The 16,648-nt window shown below is 40.7% G+C and overlaps 1 protein-coding gene and 1 non-coding gene across 2 annotated transcripts in view; one reads left to right on the forward strand and one right to left on the reverse strand.

Annotated features, from left to right (window-relative positions):
* Positions 1-13,020: 13,020 nt before the first annotated feature.
* On the forward strand, positions 13,021-13,102 carry TRNAS-GCU (transfer RNA serine (anticodon GCU)). The gene has a single exon. It is a non-coding gene; the product is annotated as a tRNA-Ser (tRNA).
* A 1,920-nt stretch (positions 13,103-15,022) lies between these two features.
* The window catches only part of LOC131247951 (bifunctional pinoresinol-lariciresinol reductase 2-like), a 30,275-nt gene continuing 28,649 nt past the window's right edge, over positions 15,023-16,648 (reverse strand). The window contains exons 3-4 of the mRNA XM_058247934.1: positions 15,588-15,791; positions 15,023-15,347 (exon numbers count right to left, since the gene is read on the reverse strand). Of these exons, the coding sequence (XP_058103917.1) occupies positions 15,184-15,347; positions 15,588-15,791 (368 nt within the window). The 3' untranslated portion in view covers positions 15,023-15,183. The remainder of the gene's footprint in view (positions 15,348-15,587; positions 15,792-16,648) is intronic.

A 16,648-nucleotide genomic window follows, 5' to 3' on the forward strand; every position in this document is an offset into this window, starting at 1 on the left:
TTATAGGAGTAGAGGAAGTCAATGAATCTGATATCGCGTCTACTAGCAAAAATACTTACGAGAAAGTAGTAGAAGAGTTACAACCAAGAAAAAGTACTAGGGTTAGAAGAGAAACTAACATATGAGATGATTTTTTCACCTTCTTAGTAGAAAATGATCCTACAACCTATACAGAAGCAATTAACTCTCTATATGCAACATTTTGGAAGGAAGCAATAAATAATGAGTTGGAATCTATTATATCTAATAACACTTGTGAACTTGTAAACCTACCACCTGAAAATAAATCAATAGGCTATAAATGAGTGTTTAGAAAGAAATTAAAACTAGATTGAACTTTTGATAAGTTTAAGGCAAGATTGGTAGTGAAAGGCTTTAAACAAAAGAAAAGAATATATTACTTTGATACGTATTCCCCTATAATTAGGATTACAACTATGGGGATCTTAATAGCGATAGCCTCCATATATAAACTGGTGGTACACCAAATGGACGTTAAGACTGCTGTCCTAAATGGAGACTTAGAAGAAGAAATATATATGGAGCAACCCGAGGGGTATAAGATATCAAGTAAAGAAAATAAAGTATGTAAACTAATTAAATTACTATATGGTTTAAAACAGTGTAAGACCGGTATCCTAGTCCGTTCTGTTCCGTCGAATCCCGCGATCCTTCCTGTCGAATTTCGGCAACCTGTGACGTATAATCGACGTTGCGATCGACCCTAAGCCTTATGATGTAGATTTGAGGCGGCTTAAATCAAGACTTGTACCATTGCGACCGCACCGTCGTCGCGGTTCCGACGCCGCGTCTCTCGCACTGATCCGATACCCTGGCAGGAAGATGTGAGCCGGCGTTTATTTCGAAGAAAACGCCGCGCGTTTGCAATCCCAAGAGAATCTCTACAATGTGTCAAATCAATCCCATCAATCAATCCCATCCATCACCTCATGTCAAGTACAAGCAACCCATGCTTTCTCTCTCCAAAGTCAACCTTTTCTCACCCTCTCTCTTACACACCCATGCTAGTCAAGTACACATCACCTCACCCATCACTCACATCCATCACTCTCTCTCTTTACATCCCATCTCTCCCTCTCTCTTTCTCATTTCTCAACTCAATTCCAAGCAACCAAAGAGAGCTCTCACGTCCAAGCTTCTCCATGTGAGAGAGTGCTTGTGTGTGGCCCACTTTCCCATCCCAAACCCTCCATCCTAGCCTTTCATTCCCCATCTTCCACCGTTAAAGTGAAGCTTAAGGAGATTGGCTTTCCATCGGACCGAGAAGATCGACCGGTGGGTGCTTATTAGACTAGATTTTTCATGTTTTATGATGGGCCAAGTGAGGCCTACCGATCAATGGTATGGATCTCACTTTGGACCCTAAGATGTGGCCGATGGCCCATCTTGATCTTCATGATCATTCCATGATGGGGCCATTCTCCATGGACCCCATCATGATGTTTATTTTCTAACTTGAAAAGAGGTCATCTGGACCGTCCATTTGAGTGGAGAAGGGATCTCCACCGTTGATCCTTGATTTGGTAGGCCCACATGTATTGGGACCCACTTGATGTATGTTTTAAATTATGCAAGGGAGGGCCCATAGTGCCGGGGTCCCTCCATCACACGTGTTCCGTCTCTCTCTCTCTCCTTCTCTCTTTTTTTTTATTATATGCGATGATATGGCCGTGTGGCCCATTTGAGTGGACCCCACCGCGAAGCATGTATTGGATCCAAGTCATTGATAGGTGAGGCCCACTGTATGTATGTGTATGTTCCACACCACCCAGCCATGTGATGGCCCACCTAAGCAGGGTCCACCCTAAATATATTTGCATGCCCAAAAACGTCCAGCGTCTGGACGTGGAGTGGGAAAACAAAAACAAAAAAATATATTAGCTTGGTTCTCAAGCCATGGAGAGGGCGGTGCATGTAGGCCCCACCTTGATGTATGGGACTAATCCACACCGTCCATTCCATTTTTCAAATCACTTTAGGCATTGAGCCAAAAGATGAAGCCGATCCAAGCATCTGGTGGGCCATACCTTTCAAAACAGTGGTTTTCACCGTCTAAATTCACTTGAATCTTTTTTTTCATGCCAAAAATATCCAATATTGGACTCTACGGATTTGTTATGGTCTGTAGAGACCAATGGCTGGGGTAGATCTACCTGATGCGGGCCCCACGTAGGAAAAACCCTTGAAAAATGGGTTTTCAAAAAAAAAAAAAAAAACAATATGCAGGCAGCGCCTGCTGTGTCAGAAGCAGCAGACCGCTGCTGCGTGTAGCGGGCGGCCAGCAGGGACCCACGGCTCCAGCCGTGGGCCCCACAGTGATGTATACTTTCCATCCAATCCGTCCATTAGGTGGGACCCTGCTCGAAGTAGCCCCCCTCCAAAAATCAGCCAGATCCAAGACTCAGTTGGCCCACACCAAAGGAAACAGTGGGATTGACTCTCTACCATTGAAACCATTTTTGGGCCCACAGAAGTTTAGGATCAATATGAAATTTGTTTTTCCACTTCAACCCAGGTCTGCGTGACCTCCTCAACCGGTTGGATGGAAAGCAAACGTTATGGTGGGCCCCACGTGGGACCCACAGTGATGTACGTGCTTCCTTCACACCATACGGACGGTGGAACCCACCCTGTGTATCCGCCGTCCACGGCAGTGGACTCCACCATGATTCATGTATTTATCCACACTGTCCACTGTCTGGACAGTGGACCTACCATGATGCTTGTGTTGCATCCCCAACCGTCGATTTATTTTGCAAGCTCATTTTAACGCATGATTCAAGTGGTTCAAGTGGGTCAGATATGTGGTTCAAGTGGGTCCTACCACTATTATTTGAAGTGAGGATCGATTGATCCTTTGGCATGAATTATATATATATATATATATATATATATATATATATATATATATATATATATATATATATATATATATATATATATATGCATATATGTAATATTATATTATATTTATATAATCACCTTGACATTTATAAGTTCCGTGTTATAAGACCCATTTGATCTACATATGGGGCCCAATTAGTGTGGTCCATTTGAGATACGTAAGGCCCATATGATTAGGCCCATTTGGCATGCATAAGGACCATGTTACAAGGCCCATTGTGATGTTTTCAAAGGCCCGTAGGATATGGCCCATTGCAATGTACATAAGGCCCGTTGGTAAGGCCCATTAATGTGGCTCATTTGATGAATGTAAAACCCATGTGATTAGGCCCATTCGATATATTCTAAGGCACATGGGTTATAGCTCCTTGCAATGTACATAAGGCCCGTTGGTAAGGCCCATTAATGCGGCCCATTTGATGAATGTAAGGCCCATGTGATACGGCCCATTTGATGGGTCTAAGGCCCATGGGTCGAGGCCCAATGGGATGTCCTTAGGGTCCATTGCAATGTGTGATTCCATATGGTTTGTGTAATGGTATTTTATGGCGAGCCATGCCTTGGGAGCGATGTTGGTTTGACGTCCACATTGTAAATACAATGTTGGTTAAATGTCCGCATTGTAACTCTCCTTAAGGCCCATTGATAGGCCCATACTTGTTGATAGTTCCTTACTTTATAACATGCTTAGTATAGCTCCATGATACATGCCCATATGCATCATATGTATGCTTGATATGAGGAATGCTTGATCATAGCATAAGCCGTTGGGCTGAGGCATTTACGGGACTCCTTTTGAGACGGAGTGCCCCACATGAGCGAGTGGTACGCGTGAGATTTCTGCATGATTGACGGTTTGACTCATGCATTTCGCATTGTGTGACTTGATCATTGTACACCCTAGTGACATCAGGGTCGTAGCCTCCATAGACACATTGTGGATGGCGGAATTGGATACCAAAAATATTGACTCTATTATTGTGGGAACGTAGGATGCCCTTGGGTGAAAATCCTAGAACCTTTTTGGTACCAGGAGATGCTTCAACGTCTAGACCAAGTGGATACGCGAGTGCCAGAGTGCCAAATACCAATAGGCCGAGTCTCCCAATGTGTCGTGGTCAGTTGGAAGGGGGTGTAGCCTTATCTGCCTAAGTGAGAAGGTTTTAAGCTAGGCTGAGTTTGACTAGCTCGCAAATGAGTCCGCTATCGATGAGCTGGGTAGGTATTGGCAGACTACTGGTCAAGCGGATAGTGTGGTCTATTCCACTCACTGGGCTATGCGGCTAGGGAGGCGATGTTAGTGTGGAGTGTACTAGACCCCAGTGATATCCAAGAGAGGAACTGTACTGATATGTGTACTTGATGAGGACTGACATGCTTGCTTCGCATCTCGCATATGACATTTGGCTACATAGGCCTCGCATCGCATGGCCTTGGTATGGCTGATAGCATTCATGGACTTATCGCATATTTCCGCATTACTCTGATATTGTACACTTGGCGCTGGCCTTGCACACACACTTGCACCACCCTCTAAGCTTTTGTAAGCTTATGCACGTAGTGTTGGACAGCAGCAGCGCTGAGGCAGGAGTGCACATCAGTTTATTTTGAAGCTTTTGATCACCCTGTATTTTTCCCTTTCTGCATTGTACTTAAAAGTTTTTGTTTTAGTGGATATGTGGTGATGTTGTTTTGTGACTTGGTTATGCTTGTGGTTATGCTCTATTACAAAAAAAAATTTATACTGAAAACCCTCATTGTAGGATCCCAGGATCGGAACCTGGCATGAGAATGCCGGAATCCGAAAATGGGGTACTACGGAGGCTGTCGGCACCGGATTCGGCGATCGGAAATTTTGTGAGCCCGTTTTTCCGAGTTTGGGGCGTGACAAACAGGATCCTAAAAAATGGTATGAAAAATTTGACAGTGTTTTAAAATCAAATGGTTATCATATAAATGATGTAGATAGATGTGTATATATTAAAATTTTGAAAATGATTATGTTATTATATGCCTTTATATTGATGATATGCTTATTTTTGGAACTAATATTAAATTAGTTAATGCAACTAAGAAATTCTTGTTATTTAAGTTTGACATGAAAGACTTATGAGAGGCTAGTGTAATCTTAGGTATTGAAGTAGCCAGGAAAGATGATGTTATTATATTATCACAATCTTATTACATTGAGAAAGTTTAACCATTTTGTCTGTTTACCTGTCAATACTCCTTATGATTATAGTGTGACTCTCATGAAAAATACAGAAAATAGTGTGTCTCAATTGGAGTATTACAGAATAATTGGTAGTCTCATGTATCTAACAAACTGCACTAGACTAGACATAACTTTTGCAGTAGGAAGGCCAGGTAGATATAAACAGAACCTTGGAAAAGAGCATTGGAATGCCTTGTTTAGGATTTTGAAATACCTAAAAGGCAGTATGGATTATGTTTTATATTATAATGATTATCGTGCTATATTAGAAGGATATAGTGATGTTAACCAGATCAGTGATTCAGATGAGACAAAATCCACTAGTGGATATGTCTTCACTTTGGGTGGAGGAACAGTCTCTTAGAACTCTATCAAACAGACATGTATCGATCAGTCGACTATGGAATCCGAGTTTATTGCCTTAGAAAAGGCTAGATTAGAAGCTGAGTGGCTTAGAAATCTCTTAGCTGATATATCATTGTGGCCAGTGTTCGAGTTGTCGGTATCGCTACAAGTTTCGCTGGCTGGAGATAAAGATATAATATCGTTATCGCCAATAATATCGCCGATAACCGGAAATGCAGGGAAAAAGGGGAAAATATGGGGAAAATGATGGAATTTTTCAGTGAAACTTCAGGACATGCCTAAATACACATATTTATTTATTCAGGAATGGAAATTTTACAAAAAGAATGCATTAAATTAAAAATTTTCATTTAATGGGGGCCAAAAAGTATGCGTTGTCGTAAGAAATCACTTAAATAGTAACCAAAATTAGTTTATATAATACAAATACAGCTGGTATACAGTAATTAAGATATGTAAAAGTAAATGAACTCAAAGATGCCAAATCAAGGATGGATTAGATTATCCAATCAGTATGGTATTTGATACTTTGGCTGTGTATGACGCTTGATACCTAACATTTGAAAATGATACATGTGGCAAACTTTAACATAATCTAAACCGTGTTTTCGCTTCATCAAGATCTGTGTAACCTAATCAAGAGGTTGGATGGCAAGAAAAAAAAAACCATTACAATGGCCCTATGAAGTTTTTAATGGTGAGCATTTAATCGCCACTGTTTCCTTTAGTGTGGTCCACCTGAGATGCAGTCATGCAGATCTGTCTCATTTTAGACTCATGCCTTAAAATTATCTATCAAAATAAATGGACAACATTGATAAAATATTTATCATTATGATGGCCCCACATAACATTGACCCATCAATCCACGGATACAAACAAGTGACACGTGTGCACCCTATAAATCAGTACGCTTATCACTGTGTGGGGCCCATTGTGATTTATGTATTTTATCCACCCCATCCATCCATTTTACAAGATAATTTTAAGGCTTGATCCCAAAGATGAAGCATATCCAATGCTCAAATGGACCACACCACAGGAAACAATGTAAATTGAACATGCCTACCATTGAAAAATTATTAGGGGCTACAAAAGTTTTGGATCCATGTCATTTTTGTATCTTACCTTCATCCATCCCCATGTGATCTTATGAACAACTTGGATGACAAATAAACACCACTGTGGGCCATGGCGTCTAGGAAGGTTTCAACGGTAGGAATCATTGTCCCCATTGCCTTGGCAGTGTGGTCCATCCTAGCTTTGGATCTACCTCATTTTTGGGTTCACTACCTAAAATGATCTTGCTAATTGGATGGACCATGTGAATATAACACATATATCATGGTGGGGTCCACAGAACTTGGTGACGTCCACACACCACTTATGTTAAAAGGAAGAGCGGATTGCGTACCGAGTAACTCAATAGGTTAAGCGCTCTATGTAAACTCTGTGGGTCCACCATAATATATGTATTTTATCCACTCCGTCCAACCATTTTAATAGATAAATTTTGGGCTTGAGCGTAGAAATGAACTATATCCAAACCTCAAGTGGAACACATAACGGGAAATAGTGTGAATTGAACATCTACTGTTGAAAATTTCTTGGGGGCCACGGAAGTTTTGGATTAAGCTTGTATTTGTGTTTTCCCTTCATCCATGTCTGTGTGATCTTATGAACAGGTTGGATGACAAATAAACATCACTGTGGGCCCAAGAAATGTTTCAATGGTGGAAGTTATTATTCCAACTGTTTCCAATGGTATGGTCCACTTGATCTTTGGGTATGCTTAAATTTTGGTCTCAACTCCTAAAATAATATGAAAAAACGGATGGACGGCGTGGATGGACTAGATGCATTCACGGTGGGCCTACTAGAGTTTCCTCTAAACGATTAGAGCGTATAACTCAGTACACAATGTGCTTTCCGCGTAAAAACCGGACACGGATTAGATACTGCCGTAGGGACACTCGCTACACGTCATCAAGTTCCGTGGACCCTACTAGGATATATATGTTGTATCCACAACGTCCATTCATTTGGAGATATTATTTTAAGGCATTACCTTGAGAATGAGGCAGATCGAAAGCTTTAGTGGACCCCACCACACAAAACTGCGGGAAGATTGATGTACACCATTGAAACCTTCCTAGGGACCACCGTAACGTTTATTTTCCATCCAATCTATTCATAATGTCACAAAGACATGAATGAAGAGGGAAAACAAATTTCATATTGATCCAAAACTTCTGTGACCCAAAAACGTGTTTTAATGGTAGACATTCAATTTCCCACTGCCTTTTGCAGTGTGGTCCACTTGATAGTTAGATCTGTCTTATTTTTCTTCTAACTCCTTACGACGAGCTCGCCAAATGGATTAACGGTCTGGATATAACACATACCTCATCATCATACCCACTTAACTTGCTGACGTCAATACAGCAGGTATACAGCTGCTGTAAGGTACACCAGCCAATCCGCGTCCTCATATCAAGCCCGAAATAAAGAAAAAAAAGAGAGAGGAAGAAAACCCTGTTATCGGCGATAATTGGGGTTTCGGTATCGTTAGACTAGCGACACTGATATTATTGCCGATAATATCGACATTTCGTCGACAATTTGAACACTGATTGTGGCTAAAGCCTGTATCGGTCGTGTCTATTTATTGTGACGTCAAACAGCTATAGCAATGAGTTTCGATTAACCAGGTACGCTATCACTCTCACGTATTTACAAAAACAGCGAAATCAAAGCGATTTTTTTATTTTTTCCCCTTATTTTTACCTATTTATCGAAAAAATGGGCTGTTGGCTGCGTGGTTGGTGGCTACGGTCAATATTCTCGGCGATAATCCAAAATTATCGACAATATCTCCGATTTTTCGCCGATAACAGGAAGAGAAACGAAAAATTGGGGTTTCGGTATCGTTAGACTAGCGACACTGATATTATCGCCGATAATATCGACATTTCGTCGACAATTTAAACACTGATTGTGGCTAAAGCCTGTATCGGTCGTGTCTATTTATTGTGACGTCAAACAGCTATAGCAAAAGTAAATAGTAAAATATATAATAGAAAGAGCAGATATATCAGACTCAGACACAACATAGTAAAACACATGTTGCATGATGGGGTCAGTTATATGAGCCTCTTCTAAGGTGTATAGTGCGAGCAGCAACGCAGAAAGATGAGTTTTTAGAACTCTTAATGGATCCATAGTCATATATTTGGTGGTGTATACAGGTGCTATATACACTTGATGGAATTCACCTATATGGGTGTAGAGATGGAGGCCGCTTCCTATGAGAATATATGCGAATTCTCTAGAGCACTCATGAAATTTAGGTAATGGTATATGACCGAAATACACCGAATCGAAGAATCACTTGCAGAGAAAGAGTTATGTGAGTGACATGTACTTGCGATCTACATTAAAAGGATTCAGCTTGAAGATTATAGTGTCATCTGAGTCCTGTATACCTGTCTTGCTTACTCTAATATCGGTTCAAGTCTATGGTGACACCGGCACCATTGCACAACTATTACGTTTTAATCCGAAAGAGTTTTATTTTAAAACATGTGGGGGATTGTTGTATTTTATTTTAAAATAATATTAAAATTTAATTTTTCATATTTTCGGTGGTTTCCCTTTACATTTAAATTTTGGTGTTTTTAAGGTGTGGGTTTTGTCACACATCGGATTTGACAAAGAAAATTCTCTTATTTATAAGATAGGCTTTTTGCCTTGGGCTAGAGCCTCATTCAAGGGGCATGTGAATTTGGTCCTGGGGGGGGGGGGGGCTATGCCAATAGCTCTAATCTATGTCATTAACCATACGCGCGCACGCACCGAGCCGAGCCGAGTCGAGCCGTGTCCGTGTCCATGTCCGTGTGCATGTGCGTGCGCGACGCGACGGGACGGGCTGGGCTGGGCGTGGGCGCGAGTGCAGGTGCGGTGTGAGTGTACTCACGTGGGTGTGTGTGTATGGGTACTCGCAGAATTTTATTTGCAAGAGTCTACTCACACTTGCGCCTTTTCGTTTAAAACCAGAGAGGTGTGTCCGTTCTGGTTGGTCGCATCTGTTAGGTTTAAACTCAACGGACTTAACCTTTATGCACTACTTCGGAGTTTATATAAGGACTTCCATTCTAGTTTCAAAAATATAAAAATCATTCTCTTTTATAAAACTCTCTCTGTTATTCTGGTTTAAGAATTTTATCGAGTTCATCGCTGAGTCAGCTCAGTACTTTCGGATTAAACTGCAAGTGGTTCAAGCCCGCGTATAGTGAGTACACCACTGAGACTGGGTCATAGTTGTTATATCATGGAGGTCGATTGCTCTAGAAACCTTTTGCACTTGGGATGCTGTCTAAGGGGAGCAAATTCAATTTCAAGTCGAGTGACTCAATTACGTCTCAACTCAATTCAATAAGTATTTTTTTTTTTTTCGTCCTCAATTTTAATAATCCATTTAATTCAACCAAATATTCCAGCCGGGTCTCAGCAAATCCGCCCACGCAAAGCACCTTTGAAACTTCTCCCCAATCTAATGACTCATGTCTGACAAGTGACAATGTCCTTTACGCAATCAAATCCCGCCATCTCTCGTGGTCCTGCTGGGTACGGCAGGGGCAACTGGCGTCCTTCACGTGGGGCTTCGTGGTGCGTTATCATTGGGCCGCATCTGATTTGGTTAAAGGGAATTCCACGCACCTCGCACACACACGTTACCGGTGTTGTTGGGAAGTCGCCCCCATACTAGGGGCACACAACTGGTATTCAACGCTTGAAATTGTGGGCATCTGAATCGACTATTACTCCACGGATAAAGATATTAGACCAAACTGACTTTGTATTTTTTACGAATTTTCCCTGAAAGGGGTTCCATGATTTTCAAAATATCACGAATGAGGTCGCCGTATTGCCACGTAGGTTTGATTTTGTTATTTTCTGCTCTTTGTACTTCCACTGTGACCGGATATCGCCGGTATTGTGAAAATTTCGTGATATTTTCTCAATAAATAAACTAACCTTTATTTCATGTTAATGTCTCATGAGATTTTCAAATTCTACTAATTTCAATTTTCCACGATTTTTATTATTGCCATATTTAGGGTGCATTTTGGTTACACCAAATATTCATGATATTTGCACCCTATAAATTCAATCATTATAATTTAATAATATTTACTGATTTTATGATAAATATTTTTAATATTTTATTCTTAGTGAGGTGTTACACGAGAGTGGATCGTGTGTGACTCAGGCACAGACATATTTCTACGCCCAGGACGTGGAGCTCGCGAGATGTTCATGACAAATGCACTATGTTCATCTGTTTCGATGACATGATTCTAAAAATCTAGCAAATCTGAACCTCATGTGGGCAACACTAAGAAAATGGTGAGAACAGCAACATCTATTGTTGAACCCTTGGTGGAGGAGTAGCCCATGATGTTTTTATTCTATCCTATCCATATGTAGATTTATTAGCACTCAGAAAAATTTTAAGAACAGATATAATCTTGATATAAAACTTCTATTAGTGCATGATATTTGTTTGTAAAGTTTATTTGAGTAGTTGGTATGCTTAAGAAGGCTTCAATTGTGGAGGTTTTTTTGTTTTTTTTTTTTTTTTTCTCTTTTTATGGATTTTTAGAATTCCATCATATTCAATAATGGATTTGTTATAGAAATCTATGTGTACCCAACATATTTGTGCCCGGGGTGACAAGCAATCCGCTCGGTGTTAACGGAGAAATTGCCAATAACGAGATTTGATACATGGGTACTGCAACTAATCAGAAATTGGGATTTGCTACACCAGTCCTCTGTTAGTTTGAGAAATAATGCCTGCTTGTCACAAACGAAAATTCTGCATTGTGATTAGTTCATGTCATCACTAATATCATCAACACTACTGCATTAAATGCAGTATACGATTGTGTGGCCTAATCACAGTGCAACAAACATAATTCCCATTCATTTGAGAAATTTTGGTACTGATCAAACAATCCTTACTGTCCATTTGACGTGTGTCAAAGTAAATGGTTAAAAGTAGAATCATAAACGTTTACTATCTCCTCTTCAGTGTAGTTTTTCGGATATCTCCATCCAGGATCGTGTCAGCTATGCTGACGGTCTGGATTATGGTACAACAATGCCATGTACATGGTTTACGAGTCACCACCAGTTCTTTGTTAGGTGAGGGCACAAAAGGCACCCCAACAACCGCATTTTCTTAGGTGAGACGGGGCTTTGATGACTTCTCATCTAACCCAGGTTAGCTGGCACGTGGGAAGCACGTGGGAAGATATATATATATATATATATATAGAGAGAGAGAGAGAGAGAGAGAGAGAGAGAGAGAGAGAGAGAGAGAGAGAGAGTTGATCTAGGCCGTTCATCTAGGTCCCATGACGGGGTTTGCAATCTGCATGGCCGAGAAAAGGACTGATTCCATTTAGTTTGAGACTTCCTAGATGAACGGCTTGGATCATCATATGGTGCGAAAGAAGGGACGAGCTTCCTCATTTAGGGGCCGTATGGACTGAGGGTGAATACTGCAATATTTTGCAATGGGGCGGCAATGGGCCATGTTTAGGCAGTCCACGTCAACCCAGCTGTCCCAACGATTAAGGCGCAAGGCCCGGCTCAGATTGATTGGGCCCGGACTTATATACATATGAAGCCAGGTCAGGCCGGCCAAGTTAGGAATGAAACCTACAGTCCACATTTAAGATGCATGGGCCACCTGATCAAAAATTGAAATGACATATATTTGTAGGATATGACACATACATATGTAGTCGGGTCAGGCCAGGCATGCCCGCCCAGCCCATGGGCCAAGCTAATAGGTCCAAAGCCGGGCCTAAAACACACCATTTGTTCGTGTCGTTTATTCACATCAGCAAATCACGGGATTTTCGCGGGGAATTCATGTTGTGATTGTTGCAGTGCATGTACACCGTCCATTTCAGTGTACCTTACGATGATGAGAAGAGAAAGAGGTACTCAACCCTTCAAGCACTCAATACGTTATACACGTGGCAGATGTGTACATGGTGTGGCCACCTTGGAAAGAAATCACTATATGCAGATGATCCTGACCATCCATTGGAGGTTTTTGCTCATTGTACGTTCACCTTGGACATCATTTTCATCAACTGCCCATTTGTACCGCTCAAGGGTCCCGAGTCAGTGGCTAGGATCACCCGAATACTCTGACTCTAGGGTACAACCTATACACGCTTAAGGGTCAGCAAGTGAAGGGTCCAGATGTAGTGCACGTGTAAATTGTAATGCATGTCAGACGTTCAATGCTCGATAACAAACTTGATATAATAACAGTACAGTAATACTGCACGGTGCCACTGTATTACAGAAACTAAAAGAAAAAAGAAGTTATCATCAATTAGAGTGGGTGGGCCACTTCATGGTAGGACCCACGTAATGACTTTTTAGAATTCTCTAGATATTATTAAAGTTTCTATTTTCAGCACGTCGAAGTCGCTTTGGCCGAGTGGTTAAGGCGTGTGCCTGCTAAGTACATGGGGTTTCCCCGCGAGAGTTCGAATCTCTCAGGCGACGTTTGACATTTTTTATTTTTTCATTTTTTAATTTCTATACGTAGGATTTTCTGGGAGTATATGTGGGGCACACCCCTCGTTATCCAAACATTCATGCGATCAGTTCCAGTGTCCATTGAAGATGGGAAATGTCATTGGATTTTCTGGTTATATATGCCTGGGGCCCACTTCCCGTGATCTAAATCATTCATGTGGTGGGTCCCGCAGAAGATGGTAAATGTCCTAAAATCTCCCACTAACAGATGATCCTAACCACCATATTTTTAAATCCGTCCATTGGATTTTCTGGAAATATACAGAGCCTGATCAAGTTTACATGTGGGGCCAACTTTCCCATGATCTAAACCATTCATGTCGTGGTTCCCCTTGAAGATGGGAGATGCCCCAGAATCTCCCACTATCAGATGATCCTAACCACCGATTTGGGTAATTGCGGACGTAATTGTCCATTTTGATTAGATGGTTAAGGATAATCCAAAATAGAGATAAACTCAAGCATGACCCAATCCAACAATGGGCCCCACCTGATCACCCTATCTGGTTATTGAAATGTTGGTCCCACATGTACCATTGCTGGGTCAAATTCCATAACACTAGAACACGCAAATCAAATTCACAGCCATATTCTCACCGCAGTTGGGAAATGTGGGTCATCCGGTGGCACCTAACGGGTCCTCAACAACAATGCCCGACTAGAGAAATGTGGTTTCTTAGACTTAAACAGTTATTTCTGGGTATTTGCATAATCTTCAGGAGGAGGACGCGATCAATTTGTAATTCTGGATTTGTGTTTGGGTGTTGTAAATACAATTAGTTTGCGTTTTGTAAGTGTGATTTGAGTGTCAATTTCAAATTCGTGAGGCAGTTGCATTATCAGTTCATAATGTGATCAATCTACATTCAGGTCTGGAGAGCATGAACTCGGCTTGCGTAATGTAAGATGCAGGAGATTTGGTGGGCTTGCAGAAATGAGTGGCTGAAAACAATTCAAAGCTGTGTTTGCTCCGTTCGGCCAGCTTCTTTTCTTCACTGGCATTTATTCTTAGCAGAAAATTAGGAAATTGAATTAGGTGAGGAAGGTTCCTGGGTAAGGCTGGATCAGAGTGAGGACATGGTCCATGTGTTTTAAGTTGATGATGGACCCCACCTTGAAATGGATAATAAGATGAGGAAAGCTGGTTGTGTGGGCAATCAAAGACTAGTCCTGGAGTGATTTGTGGCATGTCTGAAAGTGAAGCACCTTGCCTCTCTTTCAACATAGATATTGATCAAATCAATGCAGTAGACTTTCATTTTGTTCGTTGGCATTCATACTGAAAGGTGTAGGCTCCAAATTGCAATTTCATTATGGTTTGTTTAAATTAGTGGAATCCTCTTCCTATCGTGGAAATGAAAATGTTTTTTCAGAAGCATGTTTTTCAGTGTTTGTGAAAACAAAAGCAGCTGTGGAAACAAATTTCCAGTTCTACTACTTCCCAAAAAAACATGGGTGATTATCATTCCCCTGAAAATTTTCACATTTTTTAAGAGAGAAATATGACTTTTTAACCATTGGCATATCCAAATTTTCATAAAAATCGCGAATGCTAAAGTAAACAGTTTATTTAGAATTCTTTTCCACAGGGATTCTTATTTCCAAAGATTTCCTCTGATGTGAGGTTGCCTTCTCCCAATTTAACTTTTGGACACCATCGACACCATCAATACAAACAGACCCTCACTGGAAAGAAACATAACTGCAATGTTTACTTCATTGTAACAAGCTTTTTCCTCTTGATGAGCTCGCTTTCCACGATTCCTTTCATTAATGTACCCAAAGGCAGCCTCAATGTTGAGATCTGTGTCTTGACAATTGAGACTCGTAATCCAATCCCAGAAGAGTCGAAGAGTCATACACACCCAGGAAAGAAAATTTCAAAGCAAGTATTTAAATACATATAAACACCATTAGTTTTCTTAAAGCATACAATCCATACTTCTTAATAACCCAAACACACAAAGCTTGAGACCTTTAACGGTCATTCCATAGAAAAACCCATTAAAATCTACCAAATGTTTTTTTGGGAAGGTCTTTAAGATTTTCTACAAATAGCGTTTGAGATATTCATCCATTCGCATATACTTAACCTCTGGATACAGCTCCGACGCCTCAACTCCATCTTCCCCTAATTCAAAATTCGCAAGGCAACCCTCATAGCAAACATGGTAATAATGTGTCAACCCCACTTGCTGCGCGTTATCCAGACCTGCAAAACCATACATGTTCCATTGCTTTAGTCACCAACTGCAGCTTTTCTATTAGTTTCATCCGCAGGCTTTTGTTTTTTCATTTGTAAGTGTTTGTTCTAATAACAAATTACTTAATTAGTAGTAATGATCTATTCTTGTTATTGGCAATAACAAGTAATTCTTGCCAATATTGTCTTAAGGGTGCGTTTGGAAGTTTCATTTTCCCATCCCACTCAAAATGCAAAGTGCATGTGTACCTTTCATGTTGGCGAGGAAATCCTCCGCCGATATAGTAGACTTCTTAAGTTCTTTCCCAATGAGCTTCTCCCATATACCGATTATCTCCCTCTGTGAGAGGATGTTTTCCAACGGCCTGAGGTAGACTGTTTTATTCAATGTACGTGGATCGTCTATCGTTTTGATGGTGTACGTGCCAATATCGTCCTCGTCCACATAAATGGCTGCCATAAAAGAACAATGTGGTGAAACCAACAATTGTAAATTTCCATTCAACTATAGATGTGGTATAGCCAACTGAAACAGGCCATCATAGCTTGGTCGATCTTGATCTTAGAGCAAGGTCCATTGGGCTTGATAACCAAGCAGTTGAAGAAAGGATTCGCCATTTAAAAAATATATATCCAAAGAATGTTACATGAGATTGGATCATAATCTTCTGATTTATGATGGGGTGTAAGGCCCATCAATATGGACCACAATTGGTTTTTCATTGAACCTTGAAGACATGGGGTGAGTCGGTTTACACTTTGTTGTATTTTAAATCATTTTAAAATAATTTAGTGTTTCAAAATATCCGTTGGGACGGACCATGGCTGTGGCCATATGTGCGCATGTGCCTTACGGATATAACATATGTCATTATGTCATTTTACTTTATAAGGGACTGGATTATCAATCATTACATACTCATGTTATTCTACGGACCGGATTATCAGTCATAACATATGTCAACATGTCATTCTACTTTATAATGGACCAGATTATCAATCATGACATATGTCATCATATCGATTCTTACTATCTCCTCTCATGTCCTTTCTGGCCCTTAACCCGTCTTGGGGCTAGGCCTGGCTCAAAATGTAAAACCTAGCCCAGTCCAATCTAGCCTATAATACACCAGAACAAACAAATTGGATCTTATTGACAACCCCGAGCTTTATAGCTTAAATTATTAGTCTCCATTACACATGACCAAACCATTTAAGTCTATTTTTAATGACTTACTAGCGATCAGTGCTGCTCATAAGTCTCTTTGAATGTGTCTTAAATACCTAACATTTTATTCTATGAAGTATGA

This window comes from Magnolia sinica, chromosome 6 (genome assembly GCF_029962835.1).
Source record: "Magnolia sinica isolate HGM2019 chromosome 6, MsV1, whole genome shotgun sequence".
In the NCBI taxonomy this organism is placed as follows: domain Eukaryota; kingdom Viridiplantae; phylum Streptophyta; class Magnoliopsida; order Magnoliales; family Magnoliaceae; genus Magnolia; species Magnolia sinica.